This window comes from Hypanus sabinus, unplaced genomic scaffold, assembly GCF_030144855.1.
Source record: "Hypanus sabinus isolate sHypSab1 unplaced genomic scaffold, sHypSab1.hap1 scaffold_778, whole genome shotgun sequence".
In the NCBI taxonomy this organism is placed as follows: Eukaryota; Metazoa; Chordata; class Chondrichthyes; order Myliobatiformes; family Dasyatidae; genus Hypanus; species Hypanus sabinus.
The window spans coordinates 115451-140109 of NW_026781629.1; the positions used below are offsets into that span (position 1 = coordinate 115451).

Here is a 24659-nt window from a genome sequence, read left to right on the forward strand (position 1 = left end):
AGGAATCTCTACTGGCAACAAAAGTAGACAACGAGATTGGTGAATATCAGCCAATAAAGTGAGGAGTCAGACAGGGTTATGGCCTCCGCTGTGCAGGTGATACAGTACAGACAGCAAACAGTGAAGTAAATTTACAGAAACCCGTGAGTACCATCAACACAGACTTGGCCTAACCTTAAACAAAAAGAAAACTGAAGTAATGGTAATATCAAAGAAACCTGATACAGTTGCCCCGTTTTTCAAATGTTCACTCTACGACACCTCACTGTTACGAAAGAACTACATTAGTTACCTGTCTTCGCTAACAGAAGGTGCTTTCACTGTTACGAGAACAGGCAGCTCCTCCCCCGGAACTGCCAGAGCTTAAACACGTGCCTGTGAGCATCTGTGCTTTATGTCGATTTATTCTGTGCATCCGCTAGCAAGGAGAGTTCTAAGGTATCGGGAAAGCCTAAGAGAGCTTGTAAGGGTGTTATACAGCGTAAAACTAGACATAATACAACGTTTTGATCGTGGTGAACGAAGTCAGGACATTGTCCGCGCGTTGAAACCATTCGCTCTATTTATACGCAGAGAGAGAGAGAATCTTGAAAGCTGCCGATGTTACCGTTGGTTCTGCTCGTAGCAAAGTGGTCTCTCTCAGTCGGCACCCAGTAACGGATGAAATGGAAAGTCTATTGCTTGAGTGGATCGATGGGTGTACAGAGCGTGGTGCTCTGTTAAGTCATACTTAAGGAGAAACCAGTCAGTCCTTTTAACAAGCTGAAACAGAAGGCACTCGACGATGGTGATGAAAGTGGAATCTGAAGGCAGTCATGGGTGGTTCGACCGGTTTCTGAGGCGAGGGCAGCTTCGTAGTTGACTGGAGAGAGTGCTTCGGCTGATACTGAAGCTGCCGAAAAGTTCCCAGCAAGACATGTATTTCGATAGAAGAAAAGCAGGCTAAGGGACACAGGGCATCGGAGGCCAGGTTTACCCTAACGCCTATGATTAACGCCACTGGTGATGCTGTCCTTAAGCCTCTACTAGTGTACCATTCAGAAAATGCGCGGGCGCTTAAAGGCGTTGATGAGAAACACCTCCCATTGTGTTCTGTGCACCCCAACCTCCGACGACTCAGCCTAACAGACCATCATCAGTGCGTTTGCTGCCTTCCCGATTCCAGTAAGTGAAACTACACTATATAGGCTGTGTATTTTTAAGTGGTATTTGGTATGAAACTGCTTCTGCTCACACTAGTAGGGCTAGATAGTGAGATTTTCGCTGCGCTAGACAGTGCTGCAATGATTGCAGAGAAGTATTTCTATTTTATAGAGGCTGTATATTTATCATATCATTCCCTCATCCGCAGGTTCCTCATGCGCGGATTCAACCAACCGCGGATCGGGAAAACCCGGAAATTCTCTCTCCAGCACTCGTTGTTTGAGCATGTACAGGCTATTTTTTTCTTGTCATTATTCCCTAAACAATACAGTACAACAATTATTTACATAGCATTTATATTGTTATTAGGTATTATAAGTAATCTAGAAATTACTTTAAAGTACAGGGTTATGAATGAGTTCCATTCCTGAGTCCGTCTTTAAGTCGGATTTGAAGTCGGAACTGGTACATCCGGTATTATTTAGCATCAGTTAGTCAAAGGTTTTTCTTAGTATATAGTACATATTTTACCTTTCTATGCATATAAAACACTTAAGAAATGTATGTATTTCAATAATTAAGCCACTGCGTTGCTTAGTAATAACTGTAGCTTTCATCGGGGCAGGGCCTTTCACGTTCCCCATTAAAATTGTTCCGATCGTTGACCGACTGTAGCCTAACGCTTTTCCAATGACCGATGGCGTTTCACCTCTTTCCGATCGCTTTATTACTTCCACCTTATTTTCAGTCGCGATCGTGATTATTTTCATGAACAGAAACACTGCGGATTCAGAGCTGCGCCACCGGGTCCTAAAGTCCACTGCACTGAGACAGGTTAAATAAAGTCCGGGGTTCTGTTGGGTCCTTAAGACCTACGCGTGATACACGTTAAATAAGGGACTTGAGCATCCGCGAATTTTGGTATCCACAGGGGGTCCCAGAACCAATTCCCCGCAGACAAGGAGGACGGACTGTATATGTTACTGTTATTTTCGGTTTTGTATGTTATTTGGCATGATTTTGTAGGCTATTTTTTGGGTCTGGGTACGCTCACAAATTTTTCCCGTATCAATAAATGGTAATTGCTTCTTCGCTTTACAACATTTCGGCTTACAAACAGTTCGATAGGAACGCTCTACCTTCGGATAGTGGGGGAAACCTGTATCCCAAACTGTAGGATCTTATTGGGCAATGAAATCCTGAAACAAGTTCACAACTTCAAGTACATTGGATCATGGGTAACATCTATATAACAATTACAGCACGGAAACAGGCCGAACGCTCACTCTCACCTAGTCCCACTGACCTGCACTCAGCCCCTAACCCTCCATTCCTTTCCTGTCCATATACCTATCCAATTATTATTTTTTTTAAATGACAATACCGAACCCGCCTCTACCACTTTCACTGGAAGCTCCTTCCACACAGCTACCACTCTCTGAGTAAAGAAGTTCCCCCTCGTGTTTCCCTTAAACTTTTGCCCCTTAACTCGTCCTCTTGTTTGAATCTCCCCTACTCTCAATGGAAATAGCCTATCCACGTCAACTCTATCTATCCCTCTCATAATTTTAAATACCTCTATCAAGTCCCCCCCCCCCCCCCAACCTTCTACGCTCCAAAGAATAAAGACCTAACTTGTTCAACCTTTCTCTGTAACTTAGGTGCTGAAACCCAGGTAACATTCCAGTAAATCTCCTCTGTAGTCTCGCTATTTTGCTGATATCTTTTCTATAATTCGGTGACCAGAACTGCACACAATACTCCAAATCCGGCCTCACCAATGCCTTGTACAATTTTAACATTACATCCCAACTCCTATACTCAATGCTCTGATTTATAAAGGCCAGCATACCAAAAGCTTTCTTCACCACCCTATCCACATGAGATTCCACCTTCAGGGAACTATGCACCATTATTCCTAGATCACTCTGTTCTGCTGCATTCTTCAATGCCCTGTGGCGACCCATTTCCTGGCACATCCGAACCGACTCACAATTAGATAGCCTACGGGGGTTTGCGAGCACAGAGCTTTGGAGCCTCTGCGCCATGGGGGGCAGGTTGAGGGAGGTTTAAAAGTGAGGCTGAAGATTTCGAATAAAGTTTTTTCCTTCGACTGCAGTTACCGACTCCGTGTCGTAATTTTAGCGCTGCGTGTAGCACACCGCTACAGCCCTACCATTTACCATGTATGTCCTATTTGGATTATTCCTACCAAAGTGTAGCATTATCACACACTTATCAGCATTAAACTCCATCTGCCATCGTGCAGCCCACTCTTCCAACTGGCCTCAATCTCTCTGCAAGCTTTGAAACCCTACTTCATTATCCACAATGCCACCTACCTTAGTATCATCTACATACTCACTAATCCAAATCTGATGGCAAATGTGAACCAGACATAAAAGCAAGAACAGCAACGGCAAGAACATCCTAACGAACAAGAAAATAGCATTTGACGTCCGCCTTAGAACCCTCTGGTGCTTCCCGCTCCCTCCCCCTCTTCCCAACCATGATTCCCCCTCTCCCTGCCCCCTCAGTCCACAACAGAGACCCGTATCAGAATCAGGTTTTTCGTCACTCAAACATGTCGTGAAGTTTGCACATTTTTCTGTGGCAACGGTACAGGGCTTGACATAAAATTACTATACACTACTGTAAGAAGTCTTAGGCACTCTAAGTACACAACTTTTACACAGTACAGTATCTTTTTCAGCTACTTCCATGAGAATTCGGCTAGTTGGGGCGGACGCCTGTTTGGACCAAAATATCCCGGTCCCAAAGTGTCCCGGCCGGAATGGACTGTACGTTGACGGGTTCATGGTTCGTCAGGGTGACAAAGGTCACCAGGAGAAGGCAGAAGACCGGAGCTGGGAGGGGCAGGCTCCTTTGTCTCACTGTGGCGGCAGACGCCGGGTAAACTCGGTGGGTGGAAACGCGAGGGCGACACTTACCGCGATGACCCACCAGTGACGGAGCCGGAGGACGGCGTAGGCCAGCAGCAACACCAGGAAGCGGAAGACGGCCAGTAACTGGAGAGAGGGAGGGAGGAGCAAACAGGGTTCATTGCACCGAACGGCTCAACTCTGGAGCGAAGGAATTCTGACCGGGCGCACGGACGGGGGCTACTTACAAAAATGTCAAAAAATGAAGTCCTGAAATTGTAATCGATTATCTCATCCTTCAGGTTTTTCTCAATGCCAGCTTTTGTCTGAGAAACAAAAAAAACAGAGAAAGGTTTCAGTGTCACTAACGTAAGAAACAGGAGAAGGAGTCGGCCATTCGGCCCGTCGAGCCTGCTCCTGTCATTCAATAAGATCATGGCTGATCTGGCCATGGACTCACCTCCACCCACCTGCCTTTTCCCCAGTGCCCTTAATTCCGGTACTATGCAAAAACCTATCCAGCCTTATCTTAAACATACTTACTGACGTAGCCACCACTGCTTCACCGGGCGGAGAATTCCACAGATTCACCACTCTCTGGGAAAAGCAGTTCCTCCTCATCTCCGCCCTAAATTGACTCCCCCGAACCTCGAGGCTGTGTCCCCTAGCTCGAGCCTCACAAGTTTCCTGCTTCGGAGCAAGAAGGCTGCGAGTGAATGGCTGATTTTCCGGAGCGAAGGGAGCTTTCTACTACTCGGGGTTAAAGAGAGGCGAGACCGGGCAGGAGCGTGACGTCAGCCGGCAGCGCGCGGAAGGTTTGCAAAGACCGCTATATCCAGCGGGTAGAGAGGCAGCAGAGTGATAGGGCTTTGGCAGGTAACGGGACGAGGCGAGGTAGGTTTAACTGTGTTAATTGCGGAAAGGAGGAAGTATGCGTGTGAGACCAGTTTTCTGTGCTCGGTGTCGGATGTGGGGGGGGGGGGGGGGGTCCCGGAGTCTCCCAGCCGCCCGGACGGCCACACCTGCACCCGGTGTGTCGAGCTGCAGCTCCTGAGGGACCAAGTTAGGGAACTGGAGATGACCTTCGCCAGGTCAGGGAGAGCGAGGAGGTGGCAGAGAGGAGTTATAGGCAGGTGGTCACACCGGGGCCAAGGGAGACAGACAGGTGGGTCACAGTCAGGAGGGAGAGGGAACGGGAAGAGTCAGGTACTAGAGAGTACCCCTGTGGCTGTGTCCCTTGACAACAATTACTCCTGTTTGAGTACTGTTGGGGGGGGGGGGGGGGTTGACAGCCTGCCTGGGGGAACAGCAGTGGCTGTGCCTCTGGCACAGAGTCCGGCCCTGTGGCACAGAAGGGTTCAGAAGGGAAGAGGAAGGCAGTATAGTCAGGGGGTCAGGCAGGCGATTCTGTGGACGCAGGAAAGAAACATGGATGGTAGTTTGCCTCCCAGGTGCCAGGGTCTGGGATGTTTCCGATCATGTCCAAGGTATCCTGTGGTGGGAGGGAGAACAGCCAGAGGTCGTGGTACATATTGGTACCAACGACATAGGTAGGAAAAGGGAAGAGGTCCTGAAAGAGACTACAGGGAGTTAGGAAGGAAGTTGAGAAGCACAACCGCAAAGGCAGTAATCTCGGGGTTACTGCCTGTGCCACGCGATACTGAGTATAGGAGTAGGATGAGGTGGAGGATAAATGTGTGGCTGAGGGATTGGAGCAGGGGGCAGGGATTCGGATTTCTGGATCGTTGGGATCTCTTTTGGGGCAGCTGTGACCTGTACAAAAAGGGACGGGTTGCACTTGAATCCCAGGGGGACCAATATCCTGGCGGGGAGGTTTGCTAGGGCTACTGGGGAGAGTTTAAACTAGAATTGTTGGGGGGTGGGAACCGAACTGAAGAGACCGGGGAAGAGGTGGTTAGCTCACAAATAGAGAAAGCTTGGAGAGAGTGAGAGGGAGGATAGGCAGGTGATAGAGAAGGGAATCGTGCATACCGAAGGTTTGAGATCTGTCTATTTTAACGCAAGGAGTGTTGTGAACAAAGCGGATGAGCTTAGAGCATGGATCAGTACTTGGAGATATGATGTGGTGGTCATTACAGAGACTTGGATGGCTCAGGGACAGGAATGGTTACTTCAAGAGCCGGGTTTTAGATGTTTCAGAAAGGACAGGGAGGGAGGCAAAAGTGGTGGGGGGAGTGGCACTGTTGATCAGAGATAGTGTCACGGCTGCAGAAAAGGTAGATACCATGGAGGGATTGTCTATGGAGGAAATTGGGGGAGCCAGAAGTGGCCGTGAGAAGGCCTTGGCGGGCAGGATTAAGGAAAACCCCAAGGCATTCTACAAGTATGTGAAGAGCAAGAGGATAAGACGTGAGAGAATAGGACCTATCAAGTGTGACAGTGGGAAAGTGTGTATGGAACCGGAGGAAATAGCAGAGGCACTTAATGAATACTTTACTTCAGTATTCACTATGGAAAAGGATCTTGGTGATTGTAGTGATGACTTGCAGCAGACTGAAAAGCTTGAGCATGTAGATATTAAGGAGGAGGATGTGCTGGAGCTTTTGGAAAGCATCAAGTTGGATAAGTCACAGGGACAGGTTGAGATGTACCCCAGGCTACTGTGGGAGGCGAGGGAAGAGTTTGCTGAGCCTCTGGCAATGATCAATGGGGATGAGAGAGGTTCCGGAGGATTGGAGGGCTGCAGAACAACAACAATAGAGCCAAGGAAATTATAGACCAGTGAGTCTTACCTCAGTGGTTGGTAAGTTGATGGAGAAGATCCTGAGAGGCAGGAATTATGTACATTTGGAGAGGTATGTTATGACTAGGAGTAGTCAGCATGGCTTTGTCAAAGGCAGGTCGTGCCTTATGAGCCTGATTGAAATTTTTGAGGATGTGACTAATCACATTGATGAAGGTAGGGCAGTAGATGTAGTGTGTATGGATTTCAGCAAGGCATTTGACACAATACCCCATGCAAGGCTTATTGAGAAAGTAAGGAGGCATGGGATCCAAGGGGACATTGCTTTGTGGATCCAGAACTGGCTTGCCCACAGAAGGCAAAGAGTGGTTGTAGACGTGTAATATTCTGCATGGAGGTCGGTGACCAGCGGTGTGCCTCAGGGATCTGTCCTGGGACCCTTACTCTTCATGATTTTTATAAATGACCTGAATGAGGAAGTGGAGGGATGGGTTGTAAATGTAAATCTCCTATAGCTTCCACATCCTTCCTGTAGTGAGGCGACCAGAACTGAGCACAGTACTCCAGATGGGGTCTGACCAGGGTCCTATATAACCATATAACCATCACAGCACGGAAACTGGCCATCTCGACCCTCCTAGTCCGTGCCGAACTCTTAATCTCACCTAGTCCCACCTACCCGCACTCAGCCCATAACCCTCCACTCCTTTCCTGTCCATATACCTATCCGATTTTACCTTAAATGACACAACTGAACTGGCCTCTACTACTTCTACAGGAAGCTCATTCCACACAGCTATCACTCTTTGAGTAAAGAAATACCCCCTCGTGTTTCCCTTAAACTTCTGCCCCCTAACTCTCAAATCTTGTCCTCTCGTTTGAATCTCCCCTACTCTCAATGGAAACAGCCTATTCACGTCAACTCTATCTATCCCTCTCAAAATTTTAAATACCTCGATCAAATCCCCCCTCAACCTTCTACGCTCCAATGAATAGAGACCTAACTTGTTCAACCTTTCTCTGTAACTTAAGTGCTGAAACCCAGGTAACATCCTAGTAAATCGTCTCTGCACTCTCTCTAATTTATTGATATCTTTCCTATAATTCGGTGACCAGAACTGCACACAATATTCCAAATTCGGCCTCACCAATGCCTTGTACAATTTTAACATTACATCCCAACTTCTGTACTCAATGCTTTGATTTATAAAGGCCAGCGTTCCAAAAGCCTTCTTCACCACCCTATCTACATGAGACTCCACCTTCAGGGAACTATGCACTGTTATTCCTAGATCTCTCTGTTCCACTGCATTCCTCAATGCCCTACCATTTACCATGTATGTTCTATTTGGATTATTCCTGCCAAAATGTAGAACCAAAATGTAGAACATTTTGTAGCTGCAACATTACCTCTCGGCTCCTAAATTCAATCCCGCGATTGATGAAGGCCAATACACCGTACACCTTCTTAACCACAGAGTCGACCTGCGCAGCTGCTTTGAGCGTCCTATGGACTCGGATCCCAAGATCCCTCTGATCCTCCACACTGCCAAAAGTCTTACCATTAATACTATTTTCTGCCATCATATTTGACCTACCAAAATGAACCACCTCATCTGGGTTGAACTCCATCTGCCACTTCTCAGCCCTGTTTTGCATCCTATCAATGTCCTACTATAACCTCTGACAGCCCTCCACACTATCCACAACACCCCCAACCTTTGTATCATCAGCAAACTTACTAACCCATCCCTCCACTTCCTCATCCAGGTCGATTATAAAAATTACATAGAGCAAGGGTCCCAAAACAGATCCCTGAGGCACTCTGATATCCACGAACATGGATAGTTGCTGCCTGACCTGCTGAGTTCCTCCAGCACTTGGTGTGAAAGTGTGTGTTCCTCTGGCTTTCTAGAATGTACAGAACCTCACCTTTATGATGCAAATCAACATGAAGTCAAGGTCATAAACTGAAACAAAGGGAACTTCAAAGACCAGAAGACTTAGGAGCAGAATTAGGCTATTTGGCCCATCGACTCCACTCCACCATTCTATCATGGCTGATTTACTATCCCTCTCAACCCCTATTCTCCTGCTCCCGCCCTGACTAATCAAGAACCTCTTAACCTCTGTTTTAAATATACCCAGTGACTTGGCCTCCACAGCCATCTGTGGCAATGAATTCCACAGATTCACCAGCCTCTGCCTCGAGAAATTCCTCCTCACCTCTGTTCTAAAGGGACCTGAGGCTGTGGCCTGTGGTCCCGGACTACTCCCACCACAGGAAACATCCTCTGTACATTCGATAGATTCCAATGAGATTCCCGCCACACCCCCCTCAACATTTTTTCTGAACTCCAGTGAGTACAGGCCCAGAGTTGTCAAATGCTCGTGTGTTAACCCTTTCGTTCCCGGGATCGTTCTCATGAACCAGCTCTGGATCCTCATCCCTGCCAACACATCCTTTTTTCAGATTTCAGGATGGAGCTCCTGGGACCGGACACCGTCTGTTCCAGCAGACTCGGGAGGAAAGCAATCAGCATAACCAGAGACGCCACACGCCCCGGCCACTCCCTGTGTGACCCGCTGCCGTCCAGCAAAAGCTTCAGGACACTAAAAGCCAGAACAAATAGACTGAGGAACAGCTTCTACCCCAGAGCTGTGGCCTCCATCGCACCACTCCCACAGGACAGTGACTGAAACTGTGAGCACACACAGGGACTCAAATACTTGCACTAACGGCACTTTGTGCATTACCGTGACATTCTGGTGCTGCTGCAACTTATCTATTTAGTACTGTTTTTCTATTACTGTCTTGTTTTTATCTACCGCTTCGTTTGATTGCCTGAGAGGAAGCGGAACAGAGTTTCATTGTACCTGTGTATAATGACGATAAAGATCATTCAATTCAATTCATTCAATGTGGGGCCCCAAACTGCTCACAATACTCTGAGCACAGTCTGCCCAGAATTACATCCTTACTCTTATGTTCCACTCCTCTCAAAATGAACAGCTCTGGTTACCAAATTTTAGGAAAGATATCAACAAAGCAGAGAGAGTACAGAGGAGATTTACTAGAATGTTACCTGGGTTACAGGGAAAGGTTGAACAAGTTAGGTCTTTATTCTTTGGAGCGTAGAAGGTTGGGGGGGGGGGGGACGACTTGATAGAGGTATTTAACCTAGATCGAGTTGATGTGGATAGGCTTTTTCCATTGAGAGTAGGGGAGATTCAAACAAGAGGACACGAGTTGAGAGTTAGGGGGCAAAAGTTTAGGGGTAACACGAGGGGGAACTTCTTTACTCAGAGAGTGGTGGCTGTGTGGAACGAGCTTCCAGTAGAAGTGGTAGAGGCAGGTTCGGTATTGTCATTTAAAAAACAATCGGATAGGTATATGGACAGGAAAAGAATGGAGGGTTATGGGCTGAGTGCAGGTCGGTGGGACTAGGTGAGAGTGGGCGTTCGGCACGGACTAGAAGGGCCGAGATGGCCTGTTTCCGTGCTGTGATTGTTATGTGGTTATATGGGTCGGTGGGACTAGGTGAGAGTGGGCGTTCGGCACGGACTAGAAGGGCCGAGATGGCCTGTTTCCGTGCTGTGATTGTTATGTGGTTATATGGGTCGGTGGGACTAGGTGAGAGTGGGCGTTCGGCACAGACTAGAAGGGCCGAGATGGCCTGTTTCCGTGATGTGATTGTTATGTGGTTATATGGGTCGGTGGGACTAGGTGAGAGTGGGCGTTCGGCACGGACTAGAAGGGCCGAGATGGCCTGTTTCCGTGCTGTGATTGTTATGTGGTTATATGGGTCGGTGGGACTAGGTGAGAGTGGGCGTTCGGCACGGACTAGAAGGGCCGAGACGGCCTGTTTCCGTGCTGTGATTGTTATGTGGTTATATGGGTCGGTGGGACTAGGTGAGAGTGGGCGTTCGGCACGGACTAGAAGGGCCGAGATGGCCTGTTTCCATGCTGTAATTGTTATGTGGTTATATGGGTCAGTGGGACTAGGTGAGAGTGGGCGTTCGGCACGGACTAGAAGGGCCGAGATGGCCTGTTTCCGTGCTGTAATTGTGATATGGTTATATGGGTCAGTGGGACTAGGTGAGAGTGGGCGTTCGGCACGGACTAGAAGGGCCGAGACGGCCTGTTTCCGTGCTGTGATTGTTATGTGGTTATATGGGTCAGTGGGACTAGGTGAGAGTGGGCGTTCGGCACGGACTAGAAGGGCCGAGACGGCCTGTTTCCGTGCTGTGATTGTTATGTGGTTATATTGGTCGGTGGGACTAGGTGAGAGTGGGCGTTCGGCACGGACTAGAAGGGCCGAGACGGCCTGTTTCCGTGCTGTGATTGTTATGTGGTTATAGTTATATGACAGCTGACAAGACCTGGCTCACGGTGGGTCTCGACACAAAGCCTCGACCGTCTCTGTCTCCCTGGCTGCTGCCAGTCACGATGAGTCTACACAGGCGTGACTGCTTTCACTGCATCGGAACAGCACGGTCAGGGAACGCTGGGCCAGCCCCCGGATATCCCGCGGAGTGACTGGAATGGCCCGAGGACGGGATACCAGGTGGAGAACGCGCTCGCCGTTCCTTCCGGTGCAGCAGCAAACGTTTCTCACCCTCCTCGGGCCGCCTTGCGTTAGAGCACAGAACAGTACGGCACAGGGTCAAACCCTTCAGCCCTCCATGTTGTACCCAACCAATTAAATCAGCACTTGAAACGGCCTGCACATCTCTCCACTTCTCTCACATCCGTGTGCCTAACCAAACATCTCTTAAAGGTCCCTAATGTATCTGCCTCTACCCCCACCCCAGGCAGCCACCACTCCCTGTGGAAAGACGCTTGCCTCTCCGATTTAAAACCACCCCCCCCTCACCTCCAATGCAACCCTTCTGTGGCATTAGATATTCCAACCCTGGGAGACAGATACTCCTGTCCGCTCTACGACTCTCTAATAAACCTCTATCGGATCTCCGCCCGGCCTCCGGCACTCCAACCCAAGTTTACCCACCCTCTCGCGATAGCACGTGCCCTCTAAACCAGGCAGCATCCCGGTAAACCTCTTCTGCCCCCTCTCCAAAGCCCTGACATCCTTCTTCCAGTGGGGCAACCAGAACTGGACGCAGTAGTCCAGATGTGGCCTCACCAGGGTTCTATAAAGTTATAACATAACTCTCTGAACTTTGAACTCACTGCCTCGACTATTAAAGACAAGCATGCCTCGTGCGCCTCATGCCTTCTTAACCTCCTTAGCAACCCAATGTAGCCACTTTTGGGGCTATGCTGGAATTCTTTGAAGAAATAATAAGCAGGGCAGACAAAGGAGAATCAGTGGATTCTCAGAAGGCCTTTGACGAGGTGCCGCGCGTCGGGCTGCTTCACCAGTTAGAAGCCCGTGGTGTTGCAGGAAAGATACAAGCACGGAGAGGGCATTAGCAGATTGGCAGGGGGGCAAAGAGGGGGGAATAAAGGGAGCCTTTTCTGGTTGGTTGCCGGTGATCCACAGGGAACGATTCTTTTGACGTTGCACGTCAACGAGCCGGATGACGAAATCGAAAGCTTGGAGGACGGACTTGCCGAAGGTACGGAGATAGGTGGAGGGGCAGGCGGTTCTGAGAGAGTGGCGAGGCCACGGAAGGACTTGAACAGGTTAGGAGAACGGGCAAAGGAGTGGCAGATGGAGTACAGTGTCGGGGAAGTGTACGGTCAAGTTCAGACTATTTAAGTGGAAGGAAAATTCGAAAATCTGAGCTGCAAAGGGACTCGGGAGTCCTCGTGCAGGGTCAAATGCAGGTCGAGTCGGTGGCGAGGAAGGCAAATGCAATGTTAGCATTCATGTCAAGAGGACTACAATATGAAACTTTATAAAACTCTAAAAGATCTTCCCTCAGCCTCTGCCACTCCGGAGAGAGCAACACAAGATTGTTTGACCTCCCCTTATAACTCGTTACCACGTTGAGGCTTCTGAGCGCGGGTGAGGCCTCATTCAGAGTCTTTTTTTGGCCCGCTCATCTGAGAAGGGATGTGCGAACACTGGAGAGGGCTCAAAGGAGGTTCACAAGAATGATTCCAGGATGGAAAGGCTTGTCATAGAAGATGGTTCTGGGCCTCTGCTCACAGGAATTCAGAAAAATGTGAGGCGATCTCATGGAAACCTCTTGTATGTTGAAAGGCCTCCATGGAGTGGATGTGGAGAGGATGTTTCCTATCGTGGGGGAGTCTAGGACCAGAGGACACAGATAGAGTGGATGTGGAGAGGATGTTTCCTATCGTGGGGGAGTCTCGGACCAGAGGACACTGATAGAGTGGATGTGGAGAGGATGTTTCCTATGGTGGGGGAGTCTAGGACCGGAGGACACAGATAGAGTGGATGTGGAGAGGATGTTTCCTATGGTGGGGGAGTCTAGGACCGGAGGACACAGATAGAGTGGATGTGGAGAGGATGTTTCCTATCGTAGGGGAGTCTAGGACCAGAGGACACAGATAGAGTGGATGTGGAGAGGATGTTTCCTATAGTGGGGGAGTCTAGGACCAGAGGACACAGATAGACTGGATGTGGACAGGATGTTTCCTATAGTGGGGGAGTCTAGGACCAGAGGACACAGATAGAGTGGATGTGGAGAGGATGTTTCCTATAGTGGGGGAGTCTAGGACCAGAGGACACAGATAGAGTGGATGTGGAGAGGATGTTTCCTATAGTGGGGGAGTCTAGGACCAGAGGACACAGATAGAGTGGATGTGGAGAGGATGTTTCCTATCGTGGGGGAGTCTAGGACCAGAGGACACAGATAGAGTGGATGTGGAGAGGATGTTTCCTATCGTGGGGGAGTCTAGACCAGAGGACACAGATAGAGTGGATGTGGAGAGGATGTTTCCTATCGTGGGGGAGTCTAGGACCAGAGGACACTGATAGAGTGGATGTGGAGAGGATGTTTCCTATCGTAGGGGAGTCTAGGACCAGAGGACACAGATAGAGTGGATGTGGAGAGGATGTTTCCTATAGTGGGGGAGTCTAGGACCAGAGGACACAGATAGAGTGGATGTGGAGAGGATGTTTCCTATAGTGGGGGAGTCTAGGACCAGAGGACACAGATAGAGTGGATGTGGAGAGGATGTTTCCTGTAGTGGGGGAGTCTAGGACCAGAGGACACAGATAGAGTGGATGTGGAGAGGATGTTTCCTGTAGTGTGGGAGTCTAGGACCAGAGGACACAGATAGAGTGGATGTGGAGAGGATGTTTCCTGTAGTGGGGGAGTCTAGGACCAGAGGACACAGATAGAGTGGATGTGGAGAAGATGTTTCCTGTAGTGGGGGAGTCTAGGACCAGAGGACACAGATAGAGTGGATGTGGAAGGAATGTTTCCTATAGTGGGGGAGTCTAGGACCAGAGGACACAGATAGAGTGGATGTGGAGAGGATGTTTCCTATAGTGGGAGAGTCTAGGACCAGAGGTCACAGATAGAGTGGATGTGGAGAGGATGTTTCCTACAGTGGGGGAGTCTAGGACCAGAGGACACAGATAGAGTGGATGTGGAGAGGATGTTTCCTATAGTGGGGGAGTCTAGGACCAGAGGACACAGATAGAGTGGATGTGGAGAGGATGTTTCCTGTAGTGGGGGAGTCTAGGACCAGAGGACACAGATAGAGTGGATGTGGAGAGGATGTTTCCTATAGTGGGGGAGTCTAGGACCAGAGGACACAGATAGAGTGGATGTGGAGAGGATGTTTCCTATAGTGGGGGAGTCTAGGACCAGAGGACACAGATAGAGTGGATGTGGAGAGGATGTTTCCTGTAGTGGGGGAGTCTAGGACCAGAGGACACAGATAGAGTGGATGTGGAGAGGATGTTTCCTATAGTGGGGGAGTCTAGGACCAGAGGACACAGATAGAGTGGATGTGGAGAGGATGTTTCCTGTAGTGGGGGAGTCTAGGACCAGAGGACACAGATAGAGTGGATGTGGAGAGGATGTTTCCTATAGTGGGGGAGTCTAGGACCAGAGGACACAGATAGAGTGGATGTGGAGAGGATGTTTCCTATATTGGGGGAGTCTAGGACCAGAGGACACAGATAGAGTGGATGTGGAGAGGATGTTTCCTATAGTGGGGGAGTCTAGGACCAGAGGACACAGATAGAGTGGATGTGGAGAGGATGTTTCCTATAGTGGGAGAGTCTAGGACCAGAGGTCACAGATAGAGTGGATGTGGAGAGGATGTTTCCTACAGTGGGGGAGTCTAGGACCAGAGGACACAGATAGAGTGGATGTGGAGAGGATGTTTCCTATAGTGGGGGAGTCTAGGACCAGAGGACACAGATAGAGTGGATGTGGAGAGGATGTTTCCTGTAGTGGGGGAGTCTAGGACCAGAGGACACAGATAGAGTGGATGTGGAGAGGATGTTTCCTATAGTGGGGGAGTCTAGGACCAGAGGACACAGATAGAGTGGATGTGGAGAGGATGTTTCCTATAGTGGGGGAGTCTAGGACCAGAGGACACAGATAGAGTGGATGTGGAGAGGATGTTTCCTGTAGTGGGGGAGTCTAGGAGCAGGGGACACAGATAGAGTGGATGTGGAGAGGATGTTTCCTATCATGGGGGAGTCTAGGACCAGAGGACACTGATAGAGTGGATGTGGAGAGGATGTTTCCTGTAGTGGGGGAGTCTAGGAACAGAGGACACAGATAGAGTGGATGTGGAGAGGATGTTTCCTATAGTGGGGGAGACTAGGACCAGAGGACACAGATGGAGTGGATGTGGAGAGGATGTTTCCTATAGTGGGGGCGTCTAGGACCAGAGGACACAGATAGAGTGGATGTGGAGAGGATGTTTCCTCTGGTGGGGGAGTCCAGGACCAGAGGACACAGATAGAGTGGATGTGGAGAGAATGTTTCCTATAGTGAGGGAGTCTAGGACCGGAGGACACAGATAGAGTGGATGTGGAGAGAATGTTTCCTATAGTGAGGGAGTCTGGGACCAGAGGACACAGATAGAGTGGATGTGGAGAGGATGTTTCCTGTAGTGGGGGAGTCTAGGACCAGAGGGCACAGATAGAGTGGATGTGGAGAGGATGTTTCCTGTAGTGGGGGAGTCTAGGACCAGAGGGCACAGATAGAGTGGATGTGGAGAGGATGTTTCCTATAGTGGGGGAGTCTAGGACCAGAGGGCACAGATAGAGTGGATGTGGAGAGGATGTTTCCTATAGTGGGGGAGTCTAGGACCAGAGGACACAGATAGAGTGGATGTGGAGAGGATGTTTCCTATAGTGGGGGAGTCTGGGACCAGAGGACACAGATAGAGTGGATGTGGAGAGGATGTTTCCTATAGTGGGGGAGTCTAGGACCAGAGGACACAGATAGAGTGGATGTGGAGAGGATGTTTCCTGTAGTGGGGGAGTCTAGGACCAGAGGGCACAGATAGAGTGGATGTGGAGAGGATGTTTCCTGTAGTGGGGGAGTCTAGGACCAGAGGGCACAGATAGAGTGGATGTGGAGAGGATGTTTCCTATAGTGGGGGAGTCTAGGACCAGAGGGCACAGATAGAGTGGATGTGGAGAGGATGTTTCCTATAGTGGGGGAGTCTAGGACCAGAGGACACAGATAGAGTGGATGTGGAGAGGATGTTTCCTATAGTGGGGGAGTCTGGGACCAGAGGACACAGATAGAGTGGATGTGGAGAGGATGTTTCCTATATTTGAGAGGAAGTGCGGCGGCGGCCATTTTCAAATTGTCCAATTGTGTCTCAGATCGGAGTTCTGAGAGGTGGGACTGCGCAGGCGCGTGAAGGAGGCCTGGGAAGACAGGAAGATATAAAAAGAACGCAGCCTTAAGAAGCAGGCAGCTTCGTTTGCGGCCAGCGGAGTGAGCCGGGAGCAGATTGTAGGGCTTGGGCTCAGGGGGCTTAGGCGGAAGAGGGCACAGTAGGCTTATCTTTTAGTTCTTGTTATTGTCAGTTATTCGGGAAGTACGAGTGTGAGGGCAGCTTGCTGTTCTCGGTGTCGGATGTGGGAGGTCCTGGAGTCTCCGAGCCTCCCGGACGTCCACATCTGCACCAGGTGCGCCGAACTGCAGCTCCTGAGGGACCGAGTTAGGGAACTGGAGCTGCAGCTCGATGACCTTCGCCTGGTCAGGGAGAGTGAGGAGGTGATAGAGAGGAGTTACAGGCAGGTGGTCACTCCGGGGCCACGGGAGGCAGATAGGTGGGTCATGGTCAGGAAGGGGAAGAGGCAGGTACTAGAGAGTACCCCGGTGGCTGTACCCCTTGACAATAAGTACTCGTTTGAGTACTGTTGGGGGGGACAGCCTACCTGGAGGAAGTGACAGTGGCCGGGCCTCCAGCACAGAGGACTGCCCTGTAGCTCAGAAGGGTAGGGATAGAAGAAAGAGGACCATAGTAATAGGGTACTCAATAGTCAGGGGTTCAGACAGGCAGTTCTGTGGAGGTGATCGGGAGTCCCGGATGGTAGTTTGCCTCCCTGGTGTCAGGGTTCGGGACGTTTCTGATCGCGTCCAAGATATCCTGAAGTGGGAGGGTGAGGAGCCAGAGGTCGTGGTACATGTAGTTACCAATGACATAGGTAGGAAAGGGGAAGAGGTCCTAAAAAGAGAGTATAGGGAGTTAGGAAGGCAGTTAAGAAGAAGGACCGCAAAGGTAGTAATCTCGGGATTACTGCCTGTGCCACGCGACAGTGAGAGTAGGAATAGAATTAGGTGGAGGATGAATGCGTGGCTGTGGGATTGGAGCAGGGGGCAGGGATTCAAGTTTGTGGATCATTGGGACCTCTTCTGGGGCAGGCGTGACCTGTTCAAGAAGGACCGGTTACACTTGAATCCTGGGGGGACCAATATCCTAGCGGGGAGGTTTGCTAGGGCTACAGGGCAGACTTTAAACTAGTGAGATGGGGGGACGGGAATCAATTTGAGGAAACTATGGGAGGGGAGGTTAGTTCACCAGTAGGGCAAATAAATAGACAGTGTGTGAGGGAGGAAAGGCAGGTGATGGAGAAGGGATGCGCTCAGCCCGAAGATGTAGGGGAGAAGAAAGAAAAGGATAATAAATTTGAATGCATTATTAGGGATGGAAAGAGAGGAGGAGGTGGAGAGTATCTTAAATGTATCTATTTTAATGCTAGGAGTATTGTAAGAAAGGTGGATGAGCTTAAAGCGTGGATTGATACCTGGAATTATGATGTTGTAGCTATTAGTGAAACATGGTTGCAGGAAGGGTGTGATTGGCAACTAAATATTCCTGGACTTAGTTGTTTCAGGTGTGATAGGGTAGGAGGGGCCAGAGGAGGAGGTGTTGCATTGCTTGTCCGAGAAAATCTTATGGCGGTGCTTTGGAAGGATAGATTAGAGAGCTCCTCTAGGGAGGCCATTTGGGTGGAATTGAAGAATGGGAAAGGTGCAGTAACACTGATAGGAGTGTATTATAGGCCACCTAATGGGGAGCATTAGTTGGAAGAGCAAATGTGTAAGGAGATAGCAGATATTTGTAGTAAACACAAGGTGGTGATAGTGGGAGATTTTAATCTTCCACACGTAGACTGGGAAGCTCATTCTGTAAAAGGGCTGGATGGTTTAGAGTTTGTGAAATGTGTGCAGGATAGTTTTTTGCAACAATACATAGAAGTACCGACTAGAGATGGGGCAGTGTTGGATCTCCTGTCAGGGAATGAGATAGGTCAGCTGACAGATGTATGTGTTGGGGAGCACTTCGGGTCCAGTGATCACAATAGCATTAGCTTCAATATAATTATGGAGAAGGACAGGACTGGACCTAGAGTTGAGATTTTTGATTGGAGAAAGGCTAACTTTGAGGAGATGCGAAGGGATTTAGAGAGAGTGGATTGGGTCAAGTTGTTTTTATGGGAAGGATGTAATAGAGAAATGGAGGTCATTTAAGGGTGAAATTATGAGGGTACAGAATCTTTATGTTCCTGTTAGGTTGAAAGGAAAGGTTAAAGGTTTGAAAGCACCATGGTTTTCAAGGGATATTAGAAACTTGGCTCAGAAAAAGAGGGATGTCTACAATAGATATAGGCAGCATGGAGTAAAGGAATTGCTCGAGGAATATAAAGAATGTAAAAGGAATCTTAAGAAAGAGATTAGAAAAGCTAAAAGAAGATACGAGGTTGGTTTGGCAAATAAGGTGAAAGTAAATCCGAAAGGTTTCTACAGTTATATTAAAAGCAAGAGGATAGTGAGGGATAAAATTGGCCCCTTAGAGAATCAGAGTGGTCAGCTATATGTGGAGCCGAGGGAGATGGGAGAGATTTTGAATGATTTCTTCTCTTCGGTATTCACTAAGGAGAAGGATATTGAATTGTGTAAGGCGTGGGAAACAAGTAAGGAAGATATGGAACCTATGACAATTAAAGAGGTGGAAGTACTGGCGCTTTTAAGAAATTTAAAAGTGGATAAATCTCCGGGTCCTGACAGGATATTCCCCAGGACCTTGAGGGAAGTTTGTGTAGAAATAGCGAGAGCTCTGACGGAGATCTTTAAGATGTCATTAGAAATGGGGTTTGTGCCGGAGGATTGGTGTATTGCTCATGTGGTTCCATTGTTTAAGAAGGGTTCTAGAAGTAAGCATAGCAATTATAGACCTGTCAGTTTGACATCAGTGGTGGGTAAATTAATGGAAAGTATTCTTAGAGATAGTATTAATAATTATCTGGATAGACAGGATCTGATTAGGAGTAGCCAGCATGGATTTGTGCGTGGAAGGTCATGTTTGACAAACCTTATTGAATTTTTTGAAGAAGTTACGAGGAATGTTGACGAGGGTAAGGCAGTGGATGTAGTCTATATGGACTTCAGCAAAGCCTTTGACAAAGTTCCACATGGAAGGTTAGTTAAGAAGGTTCAGTCATTAGGTATTAATGCTGGAGTAATAAAATGGATTCAACAGTGGCTAGATGGGAGATGCCAGAGAGTAGTGGTGGATAATTGTTTATCGGGATGGAGGCCGGTGACTAGCGGGGTGCCTCAGGGATCTGTTTTGGGCCCAATGCTGTTTGTAATATACATAAATGATCTGGATGATGGGGTGGTAAATTGGATTAGTAAGTATGCCGATGATACTAAGGTAGGAGGTGTTGTGGATAATGAGGTGGGTTTTCAAAGCTTGCAGGGAGATTTATGCCGGTTAGAAGAATGGGCTGAATGTTGGCAGATGGAGTTTAATGCTGAGAAGTGTGAGGTTCTACATTTTGGCAGGAATAATCCAAATAGAACATACAGGGTAAATGGTAGGGCATTGAGGAATGCAGAGGAACAGAGAGATCTAGGAATAACAAGTGCATAGCTCCCTGAAGGTGGAGTCTCATGTAGATAGGGTGGTGAAGAAGGCTGGCCTTTATAAATCAGAGCATTGAGTATAGGAGTTGGGATGTAATGTTAAAATTGTACAAGGCATTGGTAAGGCCAAATTTGGAATATTGTGTACAGTTCTGGTCACCTAATTATAGGAAAGATATCAATAAATTAGAGAGAGTGCAGAGACGATTTACTAGGATGTTACCTGGGTTTCAGCAATTAAGTTACAGAGAAAGGTTGAACAAGTTAGGTCTCTCTTCATTGGAGCGTAGAAGGTTGAGGGGGGATTTGATCGAGGTATTTAAAATTTTGAGAGGGATAGATAGAGTTGACGTGAATAGGCTGTTTCCATTGAGGGTAGGGGAGATTCAAACGAGAGAACATGATTTGAGAGTTAGGGGGCAGAAGTTTAAGGGAAACACGAGGGGGTATTTCTTTACTCAGAGAGTGATAGCTCTGTGGAATGAGCTTCCTGTAGAAGTAGTAGAGGCCAGTTCAGTTGTGTCATTTAAGGTAAAATTGGATAGGTATATGGGCAGGAAAGGAGTGGAGGGTTATGGGCTGAGTGCGGGTAGGTGGGACTAGGTGAGATTAAGAGTTCGGCATGGACTAGGAGGGCCGAGATGGCCTGTTTCCGTGCTGTGATTGTTATATGGTTATATTTGGGGAGTCTAGTACCAGACAACACAGATAGAGTGGATGTGGAGAGGATGTTTCCTGTAGTGGGGGAGTCTAGGACCAGAGGACACAGATAGAGTGGATGTGGAGAGGATGTTTCCTATAGTGGGGGAGTCTAGGACCAGAGGACACAGATAGAGTGGATGGGGAGAGGATGTTTCCTATAGTGGGGGAGTCTAGGACCAGAGGACACAGATAGAGTGGATGTGGAGAGGATGTTTCCTGTAGTGGGGGAGTCTAGGACCAGAGGACACAGATAGAGTGGATGTGGAGAGGATGTTTCCTGTAGTGGGGGAGTCTAGGACCAGAGGACACAGATAGAGTGGATGTGGAGAGGATGTTTCCTGTAGTGGGGGAGTCTAGGACCAGAGGACACAGATAGAGTGGATGTGGAGAGGATGTTTCCTGTAGTGGGGGAGTCTAGGACCAGAGGGCACAGATAGAGTGGATGTGGAGAGGATGTTTCCTGTAGTGGGGGAGTCTAGGACCAGAGGACACAGATAGAGTCGATGGGGTGCGTGTGTCCTTTTCAAATGGAAATGAGGAGGAATTTCTTTAACCAGAGTGGTGAATCTGTGGAATTGCGCTAATTGCTAAGGTTTGAATATCTTTAAACCCAGAACAGAACGGATGGGTCAAGGTAATGTGAGGTGTGGAAGGAGTTGGGGGAGGCGGTATGGAAGGGAGAGGGGAGAGGGGAGAGGGGAGAGGGGAGGGGGGAGGGGAGAGAGGGAATGGGAGAGGGGGAATGGGGGAGGGGAATGGGGGAGGGGAATGGGGGAGGGGGAATGGGGGAGGGGGAATGGGGGAGGGGGAATGGGGGAGGGGAATGGGGGAGGGGAATGGGGGAGGGGGAATGGGGGAGGGGGAATGGGGGAGGGGGAATGGGGGAGGGGGAATGGGGGAGGGGGAATGGGGAGGGGGAATGGGGAGGGGGAATGGGGAGGGGGAATGGGGAGGGGGAATAGGGGAGGGGAATAGGGGAGGGGAATAGGGGGAGGGGGAGGGGAGGGAGAGTGGTAGAGGGAGATGGGGAGGGAGAGTGGTAGAGGGAGAGGGAGAGTGGGAGAGGGAGAGTGGGAGAGGGTGGGAGAGGGAGAGAGGGAATGGGGAGGGGGAGGGGAGGGAGAGTGGTAGAGGGAGATGGGGAGGGAGAGTGGTAGAGGGAGAGGGAGAGTGGGAGAGGGCGAGTGGGAGAGGGAGAGTGGGAGAGGGAGAGAGGGAATGGGGAGGGGGAGGGGAGGGAGAGTGGTAGAGGGAGAGGGAGAGAGGGAATGGGGAGCGGGGGAAGGGAAGGGAGCGCGGGGGAGGGGAGGGGGAATGGGGGAGGGGGAATGGGGGAGGGGGAATGGGGGAGGGGGAATGGGGGAGGGGGAATGGGGGACGGGGAATGGGGGAATGGGGGAGGGGGAGAGGGGGGAGGGGGAGGTGGAGAGTGGTAGAGGGAGAGGGAGAGAGGGAATGGGGAGGGGGAGGGGGAGAGGGAGTGTGGGAGAGGGAGAGGGAGAGGGAGAGAGGGAATGGGGAGAGGGGGAGGGGAGGGGGAGATGGGGAGGGAGAGGGAGAGGGAGAGAGGGAATGGGGAGAGGGGGAGGGGAGGGGGAGAGGGGAGAGGAAATGAAGAGGGGGGAAGGGGGCTATGGTTCCCGAGTAGGCAGTTTAAATGATTTCAGCATGAACCAGACTCTAACCTCGCCTGCTCGACCCCGAAAACACGGCCACATTGAAGTTGACACCGCTCCATCATGGAGCGTCCGACGGGGAATTCCCTCGGGAGCGGCCCGCGGACCGTGACTGATGCTTCCCCCGCAGGGTGACGGGGGGGTTTGACCCGTGGGAATCTCGGCCAGCGGCGCCGGCCGGCGTTCCAGGCCACCCACCCACTCCCCAGACCACCGGCCGAGGAACCCCACTTACGTTCAGCTCCAGGATCCACAACAGGGACACGAACAGCAGGTCAAACGTGACGAAGAGGCAGAAGGTCCGGCGCACGTCTGAGATGGCCCTCCTCTGTGCCGGGGCCGGCCACTGCTCCCCCAGGCCGGCCTGGCACCGCCAGTACGAGGTGTCGATGGACGCAATGGTTGGCAGGCTCTGCTCCAGCGGGTCCATGCTCTTGCCTCCTGCCACCGGCGGGGACGAGGCAAGCGGGCTGTGGGGGGGGGGGGGGTACAAGAAATGGCGGTCAGAACCGGAGTGGGTGTCCCCCCCCCCCCAGCTTCAGGTCTGCTTCCAGTGCGATCGGGGCGGGGGGAAACGCGATCACCGCCAGGGCTCTCTCTGTGAACGCGATCAGGCTCTTTTCCAATGCAGGTCACAGATTAGTATCTGACAATGGCCTCAATCGCTGTTAGTCCAGAGTTAGGCGAACTCAAAGTTCAAATTCAGAGGCAAAGTTTCAGCCTCAGGGTTAATCTCGGCTGGCATCCAATCAGGGCCTGAAGTCCTGCAGGGGACGTCAGGCTTGAAGTCACTTCAGACATCGGTGAGGCCTAACTTGGACTATTGGTCGCCTACCCACAGGAAAGATGTAAACTAGGCTGGGAGAGTGCGGGGGGGGTATTTACCAGGGCGCTGGAGGACCTAAGTTATGGGGAACGATTGATTAGTCTGGGGCTTCACAGACAGATGAGACACTTCATTGATCCCAAAGGAAATTACGGTGTCACAGTAGCATCATCACGAGGGCACAGATATTAGAAGAGAAGTTAGAAAGAATAAAGAAATAAGTTACCACAAACAATCTGACAGAAGTGGGGGGGGGGGGGGGGTCACCACTTCCCTGGCTACGGGTTGACTCATTATAGAGCCTAACGGCTGAGGGTAAGACTGCCCTCATTTCCTGCTCTTTGGATCAGCGCGGTCGTCTCAGTCTGTTACTGAAAGTGCTCCTCCGTTCGGCCAAGGTGGCGGGCAGGGGGTGGGAGACATTGGCCGGAATCGCCAGGGTTTTCCTCGGGGTCCTTTGTTCTACTCCACTGTGTCCGGTTTGAATCCCGTAACGGAGCCGGCCTCTCCGATCAGTGTATTGAGCCTGTTGGCATCACCCGCGTCGATGCCGTTGCCCCCAGTGTGTCCGGTTTGACTCCCGTCCTGTTGGTATCACCCGTGTCGATGCCATTGCCCCCAGTGTGTCCGGTTTGACTCCCGTAAGGGAGCCGGCCTCTCCGATCAGTGTATTGAGCCTGTTGGCATCACCCGCGTCGATGCCATTGCCCCCAGTGTGTCCGGTTTGACTCCCGTCCTGTTGGTATCACCCGCGTCGATGCCATTGCCCCCAGTGTGTCCGGTTTGACTCCCGTCCTGTTGGCATCACCCGTGTCGATGCCATTGCCCCCAGTGTGTCCGGTTTGACTCCCGTCCTATTGGCATCACCCGTGTCGATGCCATTGCCCCCAGTGTGTCCGGTTTGACTCCCGTCCTGTTGGCATCACCCGCGTCGATGCCATTGCCCCCAGTGTGTCCGGTTTGACTCCCGTCCTGTTGGCATCACCCGTGTCGATGCCATTGCCCCCAGTGTGTCCGGTTTGACTCCCGTCCTGTTGGTATCACCCAAATCGATGCCGTTGCCCCCAGTGTGTCCGGTTTGACTCCCGTCCTGTTGGTATCACCCGCGTCGATGCCATTGCCCCCAGTGTGTCCGGTTTGACTCCCGTAACGGAGCCGGCCTCTCCGATCAGTGTATTGAGCCTTTTGGCATCACCCGCGTCGATGCCGTTGCCCCCAGTGTGTCCGGTTTGACTCCCGTCCTGTTGGTATCACCCGCGTCGATGCCGTTGCCCCCAGTGTGTCCGGTTTGACTCCCGTCCTGTTGGTATCACCCGCGTCGATGCCATTGCCCCCAGTGTGTCCGGTTTGACTCCCGTAACGGAGCCGGCCTCTCCGATCAGTGTATTGAGCCTGTTGGAATCACCCGTGTCGATGCCGTTGCCCCCAGT

At 50.4% G+C, this 24659-nt stretch overlaps 1 protein-coding gene across 1 annotated transcript in view; it reads right to left on the bottom strand.

The window, feature by feature from the left end:
- The window catches only part of LOC132390123 (stAR-related lipid transfer protein 3-like), a 105894-nt gene that overhangs the window by 51956 nt on the left and 29279 nt on the right, over positions 1-24659 (bottom strand). Inside the window, exons 3-5 of the mRNA XM_059962718.1 lie at positions 22639-22873; positions 4274-4351; positions 4095-4172 (exon numbers count right to left, since the gene is read on the bottom strand). Coding sequence (XP_059818701.1) covers positions 4095-4172; positions 4274-4351; positions 22639-22873 — 391 coding nt within the window. The remainder of the gene's footprint in view (positions 1-4094; positions 4173-4273; positions 4352-22638; positions 22874-24659) is intronic.